General features: G+C 39.3%; 2 protein-coding genes across 18 annotated transcripts in view; one reads left to right on the forward strand and one right to left on the reverse strand.

Annotated features, from left to right (window-relative positions):
- The window catches only part of NUBPL (NUBP iron-sulfur cluster assembly factor, mitochondrial), a 102,989-nt gene that overhangs the window by 6,950 nt on the left and 72,640 nt on the right, over window positions 1–23,399 (forward strand). For 6 of the 13 annotated variants that reach the window (XM_015864944.3, XM_085549082.1, XM_085549081.1 and 3 more), the window contains exons 1-2: window positions 17,794–17,942; window positions 19,067–19,214. In XM_015864944.3, the coding sequence (XP_015720430.2) occupies window positions 17,814–17,942; window positions 19,067–19,214 (277 nt within the window). In that variant the 5' untranslated portion in view covers window positions 17,794–17,813. Of the gene's footprint in view, window positions 1–17,793; window positions 17,943–18,035; window positions 18,213–19,066; window positions 19,215–23,399 lie in introns of those variants that run through there. The other 7 variants (XM_085549079.1, XM_085549083.1, XM_085549089.1 and 4 more) reach the window with 2 other exon arrangements.
- Window positions 1,252–8,593, reverse strand: DTD2 (D-aminoacyl-tRNA deacylase 2). 5 transcript variants are annotated; one of them, XR_014946659.1, is made up of 5 exons: window positions 8,304–8,593; window positions 6,765–6,922; window positions 6,160–6,225; window positions 3,579–3,648; window positions 1,252–1,603 (listed from the first exon to the last, which is right to left on the reverse strand). XR_014946659.1 is itself a non-coding variant. In XM_085549091.1 (3 exons), exons 1-3 carry the CDS (start codon window positions 8,409–8,411, stop codon window positions 1,278–1,280), a joined length of 432 nt encoding a protein of 143 aa, XP_085405217.1. In that variant the 5' UTR covers window positions 8,412–8,469; the 3' UTR covers window positions 1,252–1,277. The 5 variants fall into 5 exon arrangements, 2 of the variants coding, with proteins under 2 accessions (XP_085405217.1, XP_085405216.1); XR_014946660.1 differs by lacking the exon at window positions 6,160–6,225 and having other exon boundaries at window positions 1,252–1,531; XR_014946658.1 differs by lacking the exon at window positions 6,160–6,225.

Below are 23,399 nucleotides of genomic sequence, written 5' to 3' on the forward strand. Positions count from 1 at the left end.
ATTAGAAATGTTTATCATAGCACTGCATACAAGGTCAGTTGGAACTGAGACCCCAAATGTGCTAACACTATAAGAAATAAAAGCTAGTCTCTGCTTCAGATCTAGTAGATAAAAAGTGAAAGGAAATAATGCAGGCAGAGAGAACAATGAGACTGTGGTATACATCATACAGTTTTTGTTGTCTGCATTTTAGTATTCCAGTCCTTTTCCTGAGGCCCTGTTAGGAAAGAATTGTATAGACAACAAGACAAAGGCAACAAGGACACAGAACAAATTACAGCAAGCAGCCCATCAAAACACATCCGAGGACATCCTGAGTGCAAGCTTCCACAAGGCAATACAGTGGTACTGCCTTGACTTCAGTTTCTGGATGTATCTCGCTATTTCTTCTCACAGTGTCTGTGTAGGGTATACTCAAATCCTAGTACCGCCTATAAGACCTACTTCTACACATGCTGTATAAGAAGAGAGGCTTTTGTTATTTAGCCACCATCTAAGAGGCTAAAAATTCACTGCATTTTTGCTGTCAGTATCTTTGTTAGCTAGATAGCGTTTAATAGATGGAAAACAAAGATAACTAAGTGCCTGACCCCAGAAATCAGGTTAAAAAAATAATAATAATTACATGTACAGCATTCCTCCAGGCTCTCTTAGTGGTGCCCAGAGACAAGACAAAGGGTAATGGGCACAAACTGGAACACAGGAGATTCTATATAAACATGAGATAAAACTTACTTTACTTTGAGGGTGACAGAGCACTGGAACAGGCTGCCCAGAGAGGTTGCAGAGTCTTCTCTGGAGATATTCAAAACTCACCTGGATGCTTTACTGTGGAACCTACTCTAGGGAACCTGCTTTAGCAGGGAGAGAAGACTAAATGATGTTTGGAAGTCTCTTCAAACCCGTTTTGCTTTCTCAAGTGTACTTTACTACAAGTTACATACATAATAGTTTTGTAATTATTTTGAAGTAACAATTGTATGCATTACCCTACTACTAGAATTTTGGCAAAAAAAACATCCAAGTGAGATATTGTAATTGTGTCAATCTCAATTATTTTAAGAATACTTCAGATGGATATGTACATAAAATGCCTGCTCATTATTGCAAAGCAGTCTAAGGCATTCTTCTACTTAATGGGATGAATAATACCAGCACAGATGAGTGCACATCCCTCTTATACTGACCTTCCCAAATCATTTAAATATATTAATACTGAGAAAAGAAAAAAGACAATAGTTACAGCCGTTATTGTATCCATGATAGTATTTATTTTTTCAAAATTCAACCAGATGAGTGTAAGGTCCATTTGTATCCAGTTTTAACACCTGTCTGTTTCCGTATGTGCCGTGCTTAACAAGGACACCTGCTTCCATGCATTTGGCATTGGCAGCCAGTTCCTTTTCACACAAAGTCACAAACTGAGAATAAAGTTCCATTCCTTTTTGTTTTTCTATGTTTGCATGGTACTGCATCTTTCTTCCCTTCAGTTTACCACCCAGTGTAGCTTGTGGTATGATGAGCACATTGCCTGGTAAATCAAGGACAGATACGTACTCTCCATTTTCATTTTCACTTAATTTAACATTCAACAGCACATTGACTGCAAATAAAGTAAAAAATTAGTGTAACTAAAGTAAGTCAAATAGGACCTAATATAACATAAAACAATATTCAAGATTTTAGAAGATAGTCCAAAATAGCTTATTTTACTTGATTTGCTTGTCCTGACTGTTACTAAAACAAAACATGGATTGTCATTAAATACTATTAACCGGTTAAGATGTCAGAGTATTGTGAAGAATGCAAAGGATATTGGTATCAATGCAGTGTGCCTAAGTAGAGAGTTTTTGTGGGTGGGACAATGGTTTGCTCTTTAAAATCCTGCAGTTTATTCTAGTTGGAGCTCCCCAGAGGAACCCAGGATCTAACTAGTGACCCTAAAGTAATTACCTGATACTCCTCCAACACTCACAGAAGAGTATACATTGTAAGAAGACCATCTTTGATAAACTTGAAGACATTACTGTCCTGACTTTCTGTATGGTTGAAGTAGCTGGCAGCAGTATCCAACACCAAACTGATCCTGCTGAAACCCTGGGGTCAGCAGTTTAGTCTCACCCAGAGCAAGCAGAAGACATGCAGGTGTCAGCCTGCCTTTTGAGATAAAGGCAAGCAGGCAAGTCAGAGATGTAATTTGGTCCATTAAATGCAGTGTGTAAGCTTGCAAATAGAACTGATGTGTTTGATAACATTACATTTTCTAATGTTTCTATAATTATTAAATTCTTCCCCCAGAATTTCTTCCAACCATTTAAAAGCTGTCAGAATACTTGTCATCACTCTAAACCTACAAGAAAAAACCACACAAACTTAAACAGTTTCAAAACATTAAGAACAAAAATATTCCATAAAACAGACACTTGGGAAGAGGGCAGAGAATAAACCTCCTAAATAGCAAAGAGGACTTTCTTTTTCTGGCCTGTTTCAGCTGCCAAAAAGCTGAAAAGGTGATTATTCTCCAGTATCATAAAACTCTCACAAGCATAAGATCAGTTTTCATACCGTGCTGCTTTAAATACACCTAAAGATTTCAACTTAGTTTAGCATCACAAAGACTATGCCCTTGAACCATGAGCTGTTCTCAGCATTTTCATTAACACCTGTGCTTGCTCATTGCTAGGCCTTTCTGCTGGTACCAGCAAACAGCTTGAAATAGACTGTTACATGACCTTTTGTGAAACTACTACTATCAGCAACCCATAGAAATGGGACGCTTTTATGTGGAACACACATCACTGAATTCCCCAAATAATCCACTGCCAGTGATAGAGGAAAAGAGGCAGAAATTAAATAAAAGTAAAAAACAACAACAAAACACACACAAACACACACAAAACAAAGCAAGCAGCCAACCAACCACCACTGCTGCTAAAAGCTACTCTAGAAGAAAGCAGACAAATGGTAGAGTTTAACCTGAATAAAGCATCAGTTCCACCTGGATATAAATGTTAAAAGTGCATGCGGAGAAGAGTAGATGAGTGACAGATATTGCTGTTATCACTTCTGATCCAGAAAGACTAACAATATGCAGTATGAGACTGGACACTAGTAAGTTATCCACCCAACTCCCTCTACTGGCTATAATTTTAAACATCCAGTACATACAGGAAGATCAAAATTAATATACCTCTTAAATGAAGCCATGAATTATCTGCAAACCATCTTCTCTAAGTTCAATCCTGTCCTAGACTGAAGATATTGCTTGATAGTCGTAATATAATCATTAGTAGGCGTAGCACTTTCTGTTTGCTAGATTGTTTTCAACATGAACATTCAGTGTGAATCGGTCTTCTAACAGGTTAATCATGAACTGACAGTGAAAAGAGATGGACAGCTGTGAAACATATGAAACATAACCAACCAAATTGTTCTGTCAGCCACCTGGTTAGTTGGGAATGATGCTATTTGATGGCTTTTTGACTTCTGATCTAAATAGCTGCTGCCTTTCCTCTGCCGCTACCACTTAATTCTTTAAGAAACTATATGTGAATTCATAAGGATTATTTATACCATACCAATTTTTGGAACAAGATCCTCATCAGCACCTTTGAAGAAGCATATATAGATAACAAGTCCTCTCTGGATCTACAAAAGATTACAGAAAACAACATCAATCTCTCATTATCCACCATGCAGGTTTATCATTAAAACTGATACAGAAAGTGACAAAACTACAATAACAAAATTCCCAAGATTAATTTTACTTATTTTCCATAGCATCAGATTTCAAACTTATGGGCTTACAAAAGTTCATTATATAAGCCAACTACCTGCACAATGCTGCTACATGCAATTAAGTCACTTTGTCAGCTCATGTGAAGCCACACTTTGTTGTAATATAGTATGCATAGTATTACTGTTATTATAGATATTACAGATAAAATAATTTACAGAGTGAAATATGGCTTTATTTGCTATTATAAAATATGTCAAATACCATGGGGCTTGTCTGTGAACTGAATTATATTTTATTGTTAAAAACAGACTAGTAAAGGACAGTTCTAACAAAGCAGTCTGATAATTAACATTTAAATGTAACAACCAATTTAAATATGATGACCAACAATTGTTCACAATATCACAATACTATAAAGTTATCAAAAATATTATCCATCAGTTCAGGTGAAACCTTTCTGACAAAATGGGACCTCTCCCTTGATTCATGTCAGGTAAAGGATATGCCACTTCTTTAGCAAACTAAGAGACCACTAGAAAGAACTGTCCATTTGAGGAAACAATTAGGTCTGTAGTAATAAGAAAGCATAAAGTAATTCCCTTGTAACTTTTTTCCCCTCTCTGGTTTAGTTCACAAACATGTGCAACAAAGAGTGCTTTACTAAGAAAATAAAGCTATTTGGCTACGCAACCAACAAGCATGCTGTTTCATGTTCAAGCATCTGTCAATGGTTTAACCTCTCTGGGCAAAAGCAGAAGCCATACACAGTGTGACAATAACAAGAAATCCTACCCTCTCACCACTGTTTTGTCAAGAATAATTATCCTTATATTCCTGTTAAATGGAAAATTAACATCAGCTCAAAGAAAAAAATGAAGTACTACATTAGAGATGCTAACTAGATCAGAACAGGAAGGATTCATTACTTTCAAAGTTATCAAAACAGAAGGATAAGAAATATGAATGTTACTTAGAAAAAAAATAAAGGATTGTGTTGTTTTTTTCTAACTTATTCTTTTCCTTAAAACATAGAACTTTTTGGAAAAGAAAACAACTATACACATGAGATTCCAGCCTTTTGTTATTGTGGAGATTGAACGAAGCACTCAAGGCAATGTCTGAGATCTGCACCTTCATTACTATTTTTCTACTTCCTAATTTCTGAAGAAGAGAACGCTCTTTATAGCTTAAATGTCACATGCAGAGATTCTTTCAGAAGCTATAAAGAGCTCCTCTCAAAACTCATTTTGACCACTGCAGAACATTAAGCAGGTTCCCATTCCCAAATGATTGCCACATTTCATAAACACTGTAATAAATTTGATGTCCCGAACCTCAAATTGCATTTCAAACTCCCTACTCAAACAACAGAGAAATAAAGGCTGCCAAAGGATAGACTGTCTTACGTATTTAGCTAAATATTAGTTCCAGAATCAGACTAACATCAGAACGTTAATAAAGAATAAGGCATACAAAAACTACTAATAAAGAACTATTAGGTAGGTCGAATACATTTACATTATTACACTAACTTAGAGAAAAGCAATTATACTGTGTTGCACACCTCACAAATGATTACTCCAACCCTGAGACTTCTGAAAGTTTTTGAATATTTTCACACATGGAAATAACAACATTCTACAGGAAGCACCTTTAAAAAGCCAAAAAGGGAAATAAAGTAACACTTAAGACTCTAAGACCAGTTAACTAAAAATTATTATTAATATCTATTAAGTTAATTAACATTATTTTTCAGCCCCTCTCATGATTCAATGCTTAATTTGGAACACTTTTTCCATCATAAAATTAAATACATAAAGGCTTCAGCACCTGTTACAATCAGACAGATTAACAAGGTGGAAGAGCAACAAAGGAAAAGTAAAGGTGCTCACCCATCTGAAAGAATTTAAGCTCACAAGGACTCCACCAGAGAGAAATCTCCAACCACAGATCCTTCCCTAGTAGCAGTCAGCCCTTAAATGAGGTCTAATAGAGGTGCAGCCAGGCTCCACCCCTTCCACTCACACAGCAGAATTGCTTTCACCTGTGCTCCCATGGCTGACTGGGTTCTTTTCCCAGATGATCAATCAGTGGTTCAGGCTGTGACTCAACAGTTACCATACAGTGCTTCACACCAATCAAATATAAAATGAAAAAGTCTGAATTCAGAGACAAGTTAATGCTATGAGGGGATGTTTGTATTATGTGTTTATTATCTTCTAGGACACTTAGAAACTATGTTATGGATGAAAACTATCCAGTTTTCACAAGTTAAAATTCATGGTTTCAACTGTGATTGAGAACTATATTTGAACACTTCACAACACATTCAATCATGCTTCAGCCTCAACCTATAATATATATATACTTTTTCCTCCTTAACTGAGTGGGAGACTTAAAACTGAATTTAAAGAGCTAACCTAATTGTAATACATGTCAGTCCTCAGGTCTCACGCAGGTATTCCAGGTGTCCTTGCTGTTCAGAGCTACATTTAACCCAGGAAATGTCAAGCAAAATAACACAAATAAGAAAGTTACAAATGCAACATGCTGAGAAGCAAACAGTCACTAGAAAGAACTTACATAGTGAAAGGCAGGCAGCTGTGCTGTGTGGATTTACTGTTATCAGTGAAATGCCTACATAAAAAAAGCAGCGAATCAAGTTACTCTGCAACATGAGCATTTTTTGTACAACTGTCCTAAGTAATCATCAGAGCAGGCAAACCTGCATCACGAAGGGCTCAAGTATCCAGTCCCTGAGGCCACACAGCAAGCCTTAGCTCTGCCACCTCCAAACACTCCTTTTTAGCTCCACTGCAGGATAAACAACTAAGTCCTTCCCCTACCCTCTTTACAAAATACATTCATCTGAACTATGCAGGATTTCATTAGCAAAACCTAAATATATTCCACAAAATGTTATCTCAGCATGATTTTCTTTTTCTTTTCTCCTGAAAAAATGTAATGCAACTGATAATGGAAACAGAGATGCTTTGTAGGAAGCAAGCTTGTGGAACTAACTTACATGAATTATTCTTTGACATCTTCATTCAGCCTCACTGAACAGTGAGAAGCGTTGTTCATATTTCACCCATTCTGCTGCATCAAAGAGAAATTCCATAATCTACCACGGGTCACAGAAAAACCTGTACCAGGTATCTTTTACTCCATTTGGTACCTTAACTAGAAGATAAATCAAGGGAAATAAGGGAGAGACAGCTTTCCTTGCATTAAGTGTAGGTGCTCACACTTGTCAGATGAATATTTGTTTTATATTTTGTTTCTCCTATAGTGTGAAATACCCAATCTCACTGTATTTGCCCCTAGATCTAAACACAGTTCCTTTTTTCCCTCCAAAGTATTTTGCATATACAGAAACTTTTAATGGATCCTATTTCACTGGCATTTCTGCATAAACAAGACCTAGTAATCCTCAAAAGGTCATAAAGCTGCAATTGTGAAACATAATGAAGAGAGGTGACTCATATACAAAGTACGCTACCAGCCTTTTTCTTGATAAAGAACATCCACTCCAGAGTTCCCAGAGTACCTGCAGGGGTCTCTTAAAGCTCGGAAGCTATTCAAAGCCACCTACATAACACACTATTTATGGCTCACTAGAAGTTTCTCAAGGTGAGAACCTACTTTTTAGCTGTTACAGGTCACTGCGCACACACTGGTTTACATAAATAAGAGTTTATTAGACCTATATTTCTTTATTTTTCATTGGTACACTGATATGCAGTAGCATTATCCTACGAGGAAGCATCAGAAGCAATTATGGCTTTTAATGATCTCTAATGAAAGCCATTAAAGGCTAAAGAAACCATAATATTTCTACAGGGTTGGGTTTGCTTGTTTGTTTTGCTGCAGGGTGACCAGCTTTTGTTACAACAGATTTCTTTTTGCAAGCCTAGAGATCCAGGAAAGATTCATAAGGACCAATGAGGTTTCATGTCTGAAAAATACCTGCTGCTCACATTGGACAAACCCCATGCCGATTCCCTCAGTGTTATCAACAACCTTTCCAATGATTTTGGTTACGTTATTTAAATCTTCAAGTAAGAGATTCACACAGTGTAACTGCCTTCTAACATACTGACTCATTTTATATAAAAAACAAAACACGTGTCTACGTTTGGGTAGTTCAACAGACAGCCAGCACCTGTGGCACCCCTGTGAAAGTGTATTTAGGAAAGGACAGAGAGTCTTAGAGGGAACATGAGAGAAGCAGAAGGTATATTATGGAGAAGCTGCTATTCTCCTACAGGACCTGTAGAAGAAACCACTGAAAACTCTGAAAGAATGAACGTAAACGGGAACTAATTGCAGATTTTGCAGATAGTAAAACGCAGGTGTCGTGAAGCCTGACGGGAGTTACCACGAGGAGCACGTCTCGGACTTCCCGTGTGCGATAAAACCAGAGGGCAGTGCCGTCCGTGTGTTGTACCATCCGCAAAGCCGGGCGGACCGCTGCCCCGCGCCCCCAGCCCTGCCCGCCCTGCCCCGCCACTAGGGGAGGGGACCAGACCGCGCCGAGCGGGGCGGCCGCGCTGGACGTTACCTCCTCCCACTCCGCCTCCACGCCGTGCTCGGGCGGCTTCACCTGCAGCCGAGCGAACAGGCACTGCTGCAGTAAGGCCCGAGCCAGCACCGGCCGCGCCGCCGCCATGGGACAGAGAACGAGAGGGAGGGAGCGGTGCACAGCCCGGGCAGGGCGGCGGGGTCACGGTGCAGCGCACGTTGCTTTTCCGGGTTAGCGAGGCCGTGGCTGCAGTGAGGGGCTGGGCGTTACAAAGCACTGCGCATGGGTGCCGGGTCATTGGCGTGTGTGCGGAGCTCTGGGCCAGCAGTAGTCTGAGGAGGGGCAGGGAGCCACGTGAGAAGGATGTAGCTGTAGAACAGAAAGCGTTTTAACAGCTCGTATTTAAAGAGCCCTACTGCTGCCAGGAAGCTGGTGGCTCGCTTGGCTTGTTTGCATGAGAAAAATGCTACTTAGCTTATTTCCTAGTGGGGCAGTATTACATGCTGTGTGGATTCTGCATGAAAAGTAAAGGCCAAAACTGAGCAATGGAAGGACGGGTCGTTGCTGCTTTGCAGACTAGTGATGCTTGGATTCCATTTCCTGAGGTTTCATGTCAGGGTTTTTTCTCAGTGACACTACTTGGAAGCAGGAGGAAAAACAAATAACACAGTTAACACAACGGATGTATGTGTGGCCAGGGATCAGATTTAAGATCTGAAGGAAAGTTAAACTATTGCACCTGCTGCTTCTGTGATCGGTCACATTTCCGACTCCGTGTCCCGGCCCACTGAGTAGGTGACTTTTGCCCCCCTCTCATGAGTTCTGAGACATGTTGGGATCACCTGCAGCAAATGTAGTATGGGCTGGTGCAGAACTCAGCTTCTCAGAGCTTCTATGAAAGACCTGAAATCTTGTCTTCAAAACCACATTAAAAAAAATAAAGTAACACAGATCAGAGTCATGAGAAACTAAATTTTATTTCTTGGTCTTAGTCATCAAACAAGCTTAGTGCAGTTAACCACTGCACAGCAAGAGGCAATATGCTCTCATTAATAGCCATTGTTACACGAAGGTTGGATTAAAATATGCTCTTTTGCATTAGTGCTCTGAGAGGTTGCTCTTTAAAAAGCAAACCTTTATTAAAAATGATGGAATCACACTAGGTGGCTAGTGCATAAACTAGCTCTTTTCTATTAGCTGTAGGGAAATATATGAGTAAGTATGAGTTATTTTTATTTAAACTTAGCTGATTTTATTTAAAATACCTTCTGTTCATTTATTCTAAAGCTCTATCCCTAGACTCAATTAGAAGAACTTAATGAGGTAGAAATCCATTTAAAATGAGTTTCTTCATATATATTTGTGGTTTAAATTTATTGTTAAGGAAAATGGGTATTACTACAGCCTCTGAGCAAATTGTGGAAGTAGAATACAAATAGTTTCAAATACATGTGGCTATTAGTTATTCCTTGTTGTGATACCATTGTTTACACCAGAATTCGATGCATTTATTCATATGCAAGTTTAAAAACATATGGCATATGGTTGTGAACCAGTACATTGAACAATTAGTACAGGATCATTATGTGCATCATTCTTGATGTAATTATATTGTACTTCCCCTGGAAAAACAAATGTATGTTATTGTAGCACATATTCAGTTTCTTGAATTGTGTTGGGCCATAGTTAGGCGAAAGATCTCTTTTGTAAGCCAAAGAATGTTTGGCTAAATTTTAGCCATTTGAATTTGTGGTTGGTTTTTCTTTTGTTTTTCTGTATGAGAGAACCTCCGTATTTGTAAGGAATGTATTCATGTATAAAATACATTAATACTTTTAACAGTTATTATAATAAAGGTGTTTTCCCACATGCTATGGGTTTTATAGCTGTCCCAGGATATTTACTGTATGCTATCTGCTTCTTGACCCTGCAGCAGAGAGTAGGTATTTAGAGAGTGACTGTATCCAGAAGGCACTTTTTGTTATTTTCACACCAGTTCTTTTTAAGAGGGACAGATGGCAGCATGATCCACTTCTCGTGAACGTAAGTGCACATGCATTTTTCCATATCTTTAGTTTGAATGGTCATGTATATTTCATGTGCATTTAATGGAGTGTCTTTTGTGGAGAGAGGTGGGTGCTGGGTCTCTGCCTCTGCTGGTGCTCAGGTTTCTCTTGTTTATCAGGGGATAAAATGGTCTTTCAGGACCAAAATGATTTCAGATTGTCTTGAAGTCTTCCCTAGGGATGGTTTTTTTGTTGTTGTTGTTAGCAGTAACTTTGGTATTGTGTGTCACTTGGCAGGGGCCATATTTGACTGTGATATCGAGGGGACAAGATGCATCTTAGAAGTTATTCCCCTGTCTGTGGTGTCTGTAACATTGATCTAAGGTTTTTCAAGCAGCTGTCACATCAACGAAGTGCCTCTGGGTAGAGTCATCTGTCTTGAAGAGAAACAGTACAAAGCTGCAGCCTAGCACTTATAGACAGCAAAGATATAAAATAGGTTGATACAATGGGTTATATTTTATTTTGTGACACGGATGTAGCTGAAAGGGTGTAGAGTGTTGAGGGAAGAATTACATTCGAACATTACATTTTCTATATTGTCCATTGTGGAACTCTCTCTTCCCATGTGCTGGGGGAGTGGGGAAAGCAAGAAAACTAGCAGATCGTGTACATGGAAAGAGTACTTAAAGCACTTGAGAACATTTAGTAAACAGTCATAGGTGATGACTGTATTTAGCGCTAATTTGCCTCATTCAAATCCCCTCCAAGACATCAAAGTCAAGAGTACATCTCCCTTCCAAACCAGAGGTATTTAGAAGTGTTAGAATGGGGAGGGAGCACAAAGACTTACCCTACTGCTTGTCAGTAACCACCTGGAATAAGTGTTTTCACTTGAAGACCCAAAGTATTGCACAATGCTGGTGTAAAATGCTACTGGAAGTAGCTCTTTGAGAGAAGATAAGAGGCGAAGATGTGATCTGCTTGCTTACCACGATTGCCTTAAGGAAGCAGGAACACTATTAGTTGTTTTTGTGTGTTTGTTTTTAATCAACAAGTTCCATGCACATTCGTCTGCTTGTGACATCTAACTACTCTACTGTTCCCTGTTTGAGTGTGTACTGCACCAACCATGTGTCTCTGCATCACTGACAGATGTTAATTTTAAAATAAACTATTTTGATTCCACTGGAGCAGGATACGGAGCAGTAATAGTAACCTATTTGTGTATGCAGCATAGGGTCTAATTACAACACTTCACACTAGTTAGAAGCAATGCAGTATTATTATTTTAATACTAGAGATGTGTGCTTTTTGGAAATAATTCCAATTTCTTTCATTTTTGGTGAGAAAGTTTGGTGGTAGTGTGAGGACACTCCTATAGGCAAAAAATGCACATAGAATCTTCTAGGTGCTAGAACTACAATTTCCCATATTTTCAATAGATGCTGTATGCAGAGATCTCAGCGTTGGCATAAAGCCTCATGTTATTACTAAAAAATGTACATGAATTGAGACGCTGCTCTTTCCATTCCTTTGACACACACCATGAAGGGTCATTTATTATTCTCTATGTACCTGAAGGCCTCCTTGCCTCTAGTCATTGTCAAGTGTGCAGGAATAATCAGGCTGCATGTCTTTTTTCTTTTTGCATTTATATAGATGGCTTTCAAACGAAGCTCTTTCTGCAGTTTCAGGCCAGAAGATTTCTCCTTTAGCCACGGCTCACTTTTCTCCTCAGGCACACTGACCTTAGCAAGGAAGGCATGCACACAAATGATAGGTCATGAGGAGATTCTCTGAATTGCAAACCTCTGAAGTCATCCCAAGTTCTGTTTGCTACACATTGTGATAAAACTGGGAAGTCGAAGGAAGCACAAATCATATTCTCAGTCTGTAATTTATCAGTTGTTGAATCTGTTGTTTCCCTGAACTCCACCTCTTTTTGCAACATGGTTCAAGATTGCCAGAGCTCAGTAAGCTGAGTTGAGTTGACAAACTTTTGGCAATTAATTCTCTTCAGTGTCAGATCACTGTATCACAACACAAATGTGTTCCTTTTTGCCATAACACGGCATCACAGTAATGTTGGTCTATAAGCTTGATTTGAAATTATATCATCCCATTAAAAGAGAACAAAATGCAGCTGCGGCAACTGTAGGACTGTTATGTACAGTCAGTCTTTGTTAATGATTTGTTTCTGTTAATGCAATACTGTATATAATCTGTCCATGATTTTAGCCAACAGAAGAAGCAGGTGATCTTGTTTCCCCTCAGATCTTGTGGGGGAAAAAAAAAAACAAAACAACGGATGTTTAATGCAGTGGAATAAGTAATAGGGAACTGTACATTCTAATGAATATTCATTGAGTTAAGATAATATACCATGTGTCAAGAAATAATGTGGCTTCTTGCTATGGCTTAATGTATCTCAAAGAGCTTCCAGTGTAACCAGTTTTTTAATATTTAATTTTAATGCTTTCTTAAAGCACTGACTTTTTAACATGTGTTTCTGAACTCATTGGGAGTGAGATGATTTCTTTACAATTTGATACCTCAAAAGCACTGCAATGATTAAAAGGATATTTTTCATATAATCTTTGATTATTATTATTTTTTAAGCTGCTGAAGAGTTAAGCTTTCTTTTACAACAGATGTGAAATAGCTGCTGCAGGGTGGAAAAAAATCACCATCTTCAATATTTCATGTTCTAACAGGATGAAAAAATTGTATTTGTTAAATTTTTTTCTGAAAGTGCTCCTTTTTGTCCCACAGATAACCCTCCAGCAGTTTCAAAAATTATATGTATATGAATGAGTGGGTAAAACAATTAGTTGGGAACTTGGGATATTTTAGTAGCAGTTAAAGACATTTATATTTTCCCTGGGTACTCCGTTGCTTATAGGGCAAACAAATAATAGTCTTCAAAGTGACAGTCTGAGTGAGATTCATGTCTGGATTAAAATAACTTTGTTTTGGTGCCTGTAGCTAAAATAAATGTTACCTACTGTTAGAGAAAATACATCTTTTGAAGCTTGAAGAATGATTCAGCTCAACTTCAGGTGAACATCTAGGCTACATCTAGGAAGTTCATTAGTTGTAAGAAATATCTTTGGATACTAATTCATATCTGCTTTTAATGGTTCTTATCGTACTTTTGGTCAGGGTTAACTTGCATTTAAAACATTTTGGCCTGATTTAGCAGTTAGGATTCTCTGACTCTCTCATTATCTCTCTAGATTATTGTTCTGCATAATGAAACCTGTTGTTTGGCATTAGATGTTAACATAAACAAAAATCTGAGACACTCAGAAACTTTTTTTTTCTTTTCACATTTTAGCACAGAAGATTAGAGATCAGGAACTGTAGATCAAGCTCATGGATCTGCCTCTGGCTCAGTCTAAAACCATGAAGAGTTACTGTCTTTCACAGTGGTGGATTAACTGGAGAAAGAAATAAGCATTACAATAATCTGCTGTTTTGCCTTCACAGTTTTGGACTAGCATGGTTTTATATGTAGTACTTATAGAAAGTGCTCTTGGATCACATTTATTTTGAGCTGTGATTGTTTCAGCATGCAAGGATCAATCTGGAAGATGTTGCTGCTGGCACAGTTGTGTAAGTGGTCCATATACACCCAAAGAAAATCATTTCCCCTGGGTGATGCCTTGCGTTGCTAATGTACTAGAAATTATGAGAAAAGTATTTAATGGACATAGAGCAAAACTGAATTGGTTTGGAATGTGAGACAGATTTTTTTTTAAACAATTAGTGAATACCAAACCCACTAGAAGTTGGTGTTGTTTCTCAATTAGCCTCATTGTTCAAATTAGATTCATTTGCTGTACAAAACTCATTTATGATCCAGGTTCTGATGCTAACAAAAATGCTTCCTGTAAAACATAAGTTCATTACTGAGCAAATGAATGAAGAACAGAATTAAAGTGGTTTCACAAATTGAAGTTGTGCCTGAATACCATTATTACTCAAACCAATGCAGTCAAATGGATTAGTGAAGCTTTTAGGGCAGTGAAGATCTTAATTCTGTATCTGTGTGGTGTCAAATGCATAAATAAATAAATAAATAAATAAATAGATTCCTTCCACCAATGGAATTACAGTGTCTGTGCTGTTGGAAGACAAGGTATTTCCACTCTTCCTTCAATGGTTGTAACACATACAGCAAAGAATAGGAAAGTGTGAGGGTTTTTTTTGTTCGTTTTGTTTTTTTTTAGAGAAAAATATCAAAGCTTTTAAGTACAGAAAGACCAGTAATTGGAGTTAGTTACATTCATGCAAGGAATATATATCTTGTGTACCTAAGAAAATACTTATGTTCCTTTGTTACCGAAGGGCATATCCAACAAAACAAATCTCTTCATTTTCTGCACTCCTTGCTCGAAGCTGGAAAAACTGCCATAGTAGCAGCTGTGTCTTCACTGTGATGTGACTGTTACTGTAGTACATGACATTAACCTGAAGAACTTGATGATTGACTTCAGAAGAATCTAGCAATAGTTTAAAAAATATTGTCTCTCTTGACTGTGAAGGTCTGAACTGATTATAGGGTCTATGCAAAAGCGATATACAAACTAAATTGGGTTAAATCCTACCAGGCCTTGGTCCTCATTTAGCAGAAGAGAACTAAAGCGGAGAACTAAATTTCTCAGTTTAAGGTCTAAAACAGTGTTTGCATACAATGAAGCTACTTCTGTGGTCTATATTTAATTGATATACATTAAAAAGAAGAATGTGTATTACTGCTGTGTGTTCTGTGATTTCATTGTGCTTATTAATCTGTTACAGTTTCAAGTGTTGTCATGTATAATGAACAAAATTGTTGATCCTCGAATAATATTTCATATGGCAGCACAGGTAAACCCCTCTTTTTTTATGCAGATTTTTACAGTCCCATGGGCCAAATGACCTTTGCATCAAAAGGGGCAGAAATGCCTCACCATCATGGGTGCCAGACCTTAATATCCAAGCCTGGCAGGAAGATGAAGCAAGAAGTGAAATTCTAATGAATGAAGCAAGGACAATAGTGTGAGATGCAAGGATGTCATGGTTGTCCCCCTGTCACAGACAGAGATAGCAGGCTTACATGCAGAATTATCTAATCATTTAATATATTCACCTATATTTCTTAATTATACGACATCATGAGAGCTTTGATAACCTGCATCAAGCTTACTTACTTTATGAGCCTTCCTTACTTTATGAGGCTTCCTTTCTTTATGGGCCAAGTAATTATCCCAATGCAGACAAAAAAAAGCATTTTAGCCTTCTTTGTCTTATATGTGCTACAGCAAACCTCAACCACAAAGGCCCCAGAGCTGAAATGACCCCAAAGTTGTGAGGAACATTTTACAGTGTGTATTTACAAGTGAAGTGCTATTAGCCTGTCTTTAATGTGATTGTTTGCCTAATTTGTGACCCAAACAAATGGTCCATGTGAGTTCAGAGTTTGCAGCATGCCCTCAGCCTCCTGTATTATTAATACTCGGCAGGCATCCAGAAATGGTAATGGAGACATAGAGCTCCGTCAGCATTGACAAGGTTGCAGTCCTGGTAATACACTCTCAACTGCTTATTCCATGTTGCACACAAATGAACCTAATTATCTAATAACTCATTTTTCACACATGAATCTGTTTTTAAAATTTGTAGTCATTTATCCTCAAAGCTCTCCTAGATAGACCTGCATGCCCTTCATTGATTTTGGGTGGAGGAAAAATACATGTAAATACAAGACAATCTAATTTCAGGCAGAAATCAATTACATTTTTATCATTCGTATGTTCAGGCTGACTACCAATTTGAAGTCTTTAAAATGCTTCCTTACACTTCAAGAAAAGGTTACAATTTGCATAAACATTAAATATTGTGGTTTTCATTTTGTTGAACAACTGAAAAATCCTGCATTTGCTGAAAAACACAGATCGCCCATGGTTTCCATCAGGCAGTGAGATCTTTGCTGATTTCTTGATGCGTTTTCCTGGGCTCATGTTCCAGTGGTATGCGTGGACTGTAAGGACGTCATGCACACAAGTTACACCACTACATGCAATTGTTAACATTTAAATAAGAAACCAAAAGCAATTATGGCATTTTGGAAATGACTTCCTTATTTTAGAGCAAATTTAATGGCCAAATTCTACTTTTCATATTCAGTACAGCCTAGTGCCATCGTAGCTTCCCTATTGCTATTAAAATTACATTAAAAATGTCGTAAACCAGTTCTGCACGCCTACCACTGATCCTGCATTGCTGATTTTGTTTGTGTGATGTGCGTTCTGCACTTTAACACTACCTCTAACCGCTCAAGGTAGGAAAATGAATTATGCAAATTTCTTGCAAGGAAAAAGGTAGCACCATTTCCTGGAGCAGTGAAGAATAGGCCTTGAGGGAGATCTCTAATACAGTTTCTGAATTAAATGGCTCACTGGTTGCCTGCGTTCTTCTGCATTTTGGTTTCTCAGTAGGGTGAATTACTGGGAATCTATCTGACCTCTTCACTGTCTGTGCTCACTATGCAAAATATGCTTAAATGGTTACAGCAAGAACAAGGGACTGAATGAGCATCGCTTGAAGGAAAGCAAAAGTTTCATTTTTATCACTGTAATTTTTCCCTGGCAGCTGAGCACTGGAATAAACCTTTGAAAATGGTGGCTTTGAGCAAAATGCCTGATTAGGGCTTTTAATAATACGAGTCAAAAAATAACATTGAATGAGTGGTGAAAATTCTCAGTGTGAAAAAGGGGCAGTGTTTACTACAATAACACTTTGAATGGATATAAAATCCCTGATCCATTACACACTACAGCAGATGCCAACAAAGGGCACTATCTACACTATTTTACCTTTGGAAACTAATGGCCAGAAACTGCCAAGGTCTGAAGCGCTTCAGTATTACTGCCTGGATAAACAGGCTATTCGTGGGGTTGTCTGGAATATATCGCATCAAAAAGATCCGAATTCCTCTCATGACATGGCCACAGGCCTTGGGGTGGTTTAAGCAGCGCATGCCTGAATGCTTCATATGACACTCACATGTCACAAAGCACCCTGCTTAGAACAATATGAATTGCACTTAAAGTGTATGTATACATTAATACCGAAGAAGTGGCATCAGACCTGGCCACGGGTTCTTTGAACTGATGACTCAAAGGATGAAGTGGAATACAGCTGTTATGTCTGCAGCCGACACAAACCGCGGAGAGCCACGATGTGCTCAACCCCAGTGAAGGCCGGAGCGCGTCTCGCCGTGGTGCTCAGCCAGGCGGCCCGTGCCATGGCCGTGCCCGCGGCCATCAGCCCCAACCGGCGCTCCCCGCTTCCCGTTTGCAGCCACGCCTGAAAAGATTTCAGGCCCGCGCTGCCCCGGCTGCTCAGACGCGGTGAGGCCGTTCCCATCGTTCCTACATCCCGCTGGTGCTCGAAAGCTGTGCATGTACGTGGGGCAACAGCGCGGCCCGGCGCGGCGCAGGGGGCGGGCCGAGCAGCGGCGGCGCCATCTCAGCGCGCCCGGCGGGAGGCGGCGATGGGGCCCGCTGCTTGGCGCTGGGCGCTGCGCCTCTCCCGGTTCTCCGGCCGTGGCGGCGGGGCGCTGGCGGTGCTGCGGCACCCTGCGGGCAGCGGAGCTCGCGCTGCTTCGTCTTCCGGCTCCGCGGTGAGTGAAGGCGGGAGCTGCCCGGCCGGCCGGCCCCGGGGCGGTGCAGGAGGGGAGCGGGTCCGGGCGAGCTCGGGGGCGGGGGGTCAGACAAGTTTTCGGCTCGGTTCCTGAGCAGCTGCTTCAGGATCTGCATCGAAGATGCTCCGAAGTAGCCTCCATGGGTTTGGGGCTGTGTTAGCCGTGACGCTTCAACGTCGCGGTCAGCCTAGCAGGCGGACAGGGGGAAGGAAGAGGAGTCTCTCCCGGACCCTCTTTCATTCTGTAGAAGTAATGCCTGATTGCTCACCGTCTCCAAAACTCGACCACCGTCTAGTGAACGGGGTGCTGCCCTCTGAGATGCTAACTCCTGTGCGCTGCTATACACCCCAGTCCCTGGGGCACAGAAGAGCTGTGTGCTGCCCTCAGCTACCTGGGGTGCGCTCTAAGTAACTCGAGTGCGCTGCAGGAAAGCAGCCGGGGCTCGGCGGGCTTCTCTGCGCTTGGTGCTGCTTTGCCCGCCCCCAGGTCGCTCAGCCTCAGTGACTGCTGGCTTGGGATGCTGGGGCTCTCGTTTTGGATGATATGATGCTGAAAATGAAAACAGCTGCTGGCCACCGTGTGTGTTAATTGTAGTGAATTTAAAGCTAGTATAATCTGATGTGCAGCCTTGACTTTAGTTCCACTATTCCAGTGTGGCACTTCATTATACTTAAACTGTGCGTTGTGTGCAATGGCTTTCTTATGAATGACTCCTATTCAGGAAAAGAGGAAACAAAAGGTTTCATTTTTAACCCTGATTAGAATCCTGCAAATCAAGTAACCTGGTGGTGAATTTTAAAAGTCTCCAAATTAGCGAATGCGGTTTTGATTTATTTTACAGGAAGCTCAGATTCTTTTTTGAGGTGTGAGACAGATCACATTTAACCGTGTCTAAACAAAATGTCCCTGAGGTCAGTGCTGAGTAGGCCCCATTCCTTCAAGCAATGCTAAGCATAAGGCAGGCTGCCGTAGGGGTGCAAAAAGATTTTTAAGAGCAGTAACAGGGTTTTCTCCGAGCACAGGCTGGTCTGTACTTGTTCACTCTTTCTGCAAAAGGTGTGGATTGATAACACAACTGCTCTGCTCCATTCTTTTTTCATTAGTCCTCAGGCTCCAGGGATGATGTTCTACAAGACAGACGCACTCGGATCCAGTCACGGGGGCTGCCCAAACAAAAGCCCATAGAAGGAGTTAAGCAAGTGTTGGTCGTAGCTTCTGGCAAGGGGGGAGTTGGAAAATCAACAACAGCGGGTAAGATTTTTCTTTTTGTTGAGCTGTCTGTTGTATTTTTATGGTTTTATAATAGGTATGTAAATATTTGTGTGCCAGTGTGGTTTTTGAATTGCATTCAGCTGGCGGCTGTGACACCTGACAGATTACACAGTTTTACTTCAAGGCAACAGAGAAGTGTGTTTTCATGCTTCCATCCCTCAGTGTGGTATTACCTACATAGCTGCTAAGCTTTTTGTTGCAAAATACATAGGTTTCCCCTGATATTTTACTTTGTATTATGTACAAAGTACAGAATTCCTTTGCAAGGCATATTTGGACAGTTAAGTCCCACTAACAGAGCCCTCAGCCTTTGTGAAGACCTGTTGCAGCTGCTGAAAATCTATATGAATGCAGAGGAACCAGTTTTGAAGAGGGTGCTGGTAGAGCAGGTAGCAGAAATAATGTGTTTGTAGTAGTGCAGTGCTGTCCCTGAACAGCTTGCTTTGAACTGGGGGTGAGCTAAGGTGATGGGGATTACGTGCTGGTGTAGTGATGCTATTTCTTCTTTGCAGTCATCTTAGGTGTAAGTGTACAGTGCTCCAGTGTCCTATATTGTCATGTGCTCTGTAGAGATTATCAATATTGTAGTGTTCAGAAGGTTCAGTGTCAGGTCTCTGGCCAGTTTTCTCAACTACTTGTAAAGACATTTCATAATGACAGGTGAAACACCAGTGATAAACTACACAAAGCAGTGAGAGCCTATTGAATTGCTGTGACCTCCTGACTTTTCTTACCCACACTGTTAGGCTTTGGAATCAAAAGTGAGAAAAACTTGAATTCTAAGAAGTAGAACAAGATGATGTAGATTCCTAGTACCATGTACATCTGCTTGAAGTTGAACAAATTTGTGTGTATAAATATAAATACTAGAACCGCAAACATTATTCACAGTGTTTCATAGTACTTCAGGGAAAAAGAAATATTGAATATATCTTTTCCTATACATAGGATACATATACTTAATATAGGAAATGCGTAATGTACGTAGGACACATGTTTATACATACATAATGTACACTTTTCTGTACATACACAAAGACATTAAAAATGATCAACACCGCCATTTCTTAAGTATATGAGCTTGATGGTTATAATCTGTTGGTGAGTTGTTTCTGATTGATGAGAAAATGGAACAGCTAGTTTAATAAATCAACAGGTTTACAGACTGAATATAATCTGAACAAGATAACCTCACATCTACCAACAGAAGTGCTAATGCAGATTCTAACTGGTATCTGTACATAGTTTATACGTATCTTTATGTAGTCTGTGTAATTTGCACAGGAAGCACAACACATGTATAAACACCTTTAAGCGGCTGGGAGTTCGTTCCCATTCATTTTAAAAAAGTAAATCAGGATTCACCAGACATTAAATGAGAGAGCTGAAGTGTAAACAGACCATTTAAATGCTATTGTATTGAACAGCCTTTTGTTGATGAATGCATTTATATTATTTATAATGTTGAGAAGAAAGAGGACTAAGGATTCTTGATGATTAAAGTAAGTTGAATGTTTCAGATGAACAATTTATTAAGATAAAGTAATATGTATGGGAAAAAAAAGTAGAAGAGGCTTGTGGGAAATTTGGCTACAATTTTTTTGGCTGAGAAGGAAGGGAGGATGGTAATTGGTAATTAGAGGTCGTATTTATAGCTCTTAAAGCACCACAGAAAATATCATCAGTCTTATGATCCGCATTACTCCAAAGGGGACTGTCAAGGCTGCTGGTTTTCTTTCTTCCTGTAGGTTTATATTCCAATTGTTCCAGATCTCCCTTTCAGATTGAATGGATATGCACTGGGGTTAAGTTTGTCAGGGCCATTCTTTAATCTGTTTTTGTGTTTCTGTTGTGTAGTTCTTCATCTGTTGCTATATGCAACAGCGTATAGCTTTTGTATTATATTCTTAGTTGCTTCTAGCACTTTGACAATCAATATAGTCTCTGATTAAAAGAATGAATTGTTTGGTAGGAAAAATATATTTTTTTAATCTGTGTTTAAATACTTACATTGTTTTTTTTTTGTCTAGTATGAGATTTTTTTGTTTGTTTGATTCCTGGTTTCTGTATTTGTTTCCTGTTGAATTCTCTTCTTTTACAGTGTTCTGCTAGATTTCCTCAGTCTCAGTGCGGTGTCCCAGAATTGGTTCTGGTATGAGAAGAATTCAGAGGGTGAACTTGAAAGAACAGAAGTTTCTTATTTCTGAAATTCTTAGTATTTCAGCTGTGTAAGCATGGGGTGGTGTTCTGACTCACATTTTGTTAATCCTGAAGTTTGAAGGAAATGTAACTGCTGATAATTTACCTTGGTTTTCTTTGGTCATTTCCAGCAAAGGCTGTCAAGATGAGATTTTTTTTTTACAGTTATCCGGGAGAACTGATGTAGTCAAGACATGGTTAAATGTATCACATCGTTTCTTTTTTTCTCTTGTATCATTTTATTCTGCATGTAGGATGTATTAATCTTTTCAAATTAGTGGCCAAAATCCATCTATTCGTGCGTACCGTCTGGACATAAGTTTGACCTTTGGATGTGAGATGATAATAAAAGATGACAAATTACGGTTCTTTTTCAGGACCAACATTGTGCATTCTGATATTGGACCTTTTTTACATGTTAAAATATTCAGCTAACTAGTGAGAAAGGAGTTCTTCTATTTCTAAATGTTGTTTACACTGAGATCTAGGTTTATAATTTATCTTTCAGGAAGATTTGTTCCTGGCTGTGAGTATTTTATTGATGAAATAGGTTCATTATACAGCAGATGCACTCAGCTGGCTCTGTATGTGTGTGATTTTGGGCCTAGCAGTTTTATTAGCATTGTTAGCTCAGTGTTCTTTGAATTGCTTGTTTTTAGAACCAGTTTGAATTTGGAATTTAAAAGTCAAAGCTAATAAGCCATCCCAGACTTGTACTAGTATCAAGACTAAATCTGATCTCCTTGTGCTTCCTTCTTGATGTTGGCTGGTTTAGTATGGTAGCATGGTGACTTTGCGGCATCCTATGAAGACAAGAAGTGGTGGTGAAAAGTACTGGACTTGTTGAATATGTATTCACTACTCTTTTACAGTCCTGATCATGCTGGAGTCTAATTGTGAGGGCCCGTGTTAACGTTCAGGGTCATGTTAGGGCTGGGGTCCTGTGCTGTGTTTCTGAGCCTTTTTGGAGCAGACAGTAATACGACGAAAACTGAGTGCAACAATCATCTGGGATTCAAAGTAGTATGTTCTGTCCAGCTAGAAATGCAGGTAATACACTTGAGCTTTCCCAGTATATTATTTCCACTGTCTTCTTTCCCTTCAGTGGTCAAATATCTTTTATTTAAGATTAATTTTCACATATTATAATTGTATGTGAAGAAGATGGACTGAAGTGATAGGCACATTAAAGCAGTATGTTGAGTAACTTGCTGCTTCCCTTGTGCTTCTTCAAACGTGATCCGCGGTTTATTTATTTGTTTAATCATTGGCTTGCATGTTTTTTTCCTTATCTTTGATTTGTAGGTCAGGCTCCAAGTTGCAGAGGATTAATTCTCTCTGCTTGGTTAAGGGAATAGTTAATCTTGCATCCATTTACGTAGCAAACCGAAGAATAAAATCTATACGCTTTATCAGCTTTGGAGTAAAGAGCACCTGTGCACATCTTAGGGAAAGCTGTATAATTTTTCTTGTTAACCTTCTCACTGTCTTGTTTAATGGAACCTGCCACTTTATACTAAATACTTTAAACTGTTATTGGCTTCCCAACTTGTTCTCAGTACCTTTGTACTCTTTCAGCAGGGAAAGGCTGATTGCAGCTTATCTTTCTTAAAATGCTTTGTAGGCTGAAATACAGCAGTGTGTTAAGGAGGCAAAAGATTTTGTCCAAGAGAGGTGTGAGGGTTTTTGTTTGTTATAACATGTTATTATTTGGAATACAACACATACTGTTTGGTTATACTGAAGTTTCCAGATTGTCCGGTGTAGCTGAAGCTGTTGAACCATTAAAGGATGCCATTTCTTCCATGTGTTTTCTGCACAAGTTGTCGATGGAAGTGCTGTAAACAGCTGTAAACAAGCTAAGGGACAAACTAATTGCTTCTTCGTGTTTCTCTGTTTCTTTAATTGCTGCAGATGCTTTCAGAGTAGATGAGACCTTGTTTTGTACTGTACGAATTGAGCAAA

The sequence above is a fragment of the Coturnix japonica genome, chromosome 5, assembly GCF_054131305.1.
Source record: "Coturnix japonica strain WE chromosome 5, WE-NBRP24, whole genome shotgun sequence".
Taxonomy (NCBI): Eukaryota; Metazoa; Chordata; class Aves; order Galliformes; family Phasianidae; genus Coturnix; species Coturnix japonica.

Coding starts and splice junctions, on each gene's coding strand:
- DTD2 (XM_085549090.1), bottom strand. CDS start 8,411: ATGGCGGCGGCGCGGCCGGTGCTGGCTCGGGCCTTACTGCAGCAGTGC. Junction 3,649..8,303: donor TGGAGGCGGAGTGGGAGGAG/GTAACGTCCAGC, acceptor AATCTTTTGTAG/ATCCAGAGAGGACTTGTTAT. Junction 1,604..3,578: donor GGATCTTGTTCCAAAAATTG/GTATGGTATAAA, acceptor CTTTATTTGCAG/TCAATGTGCTGTTGAATGTT.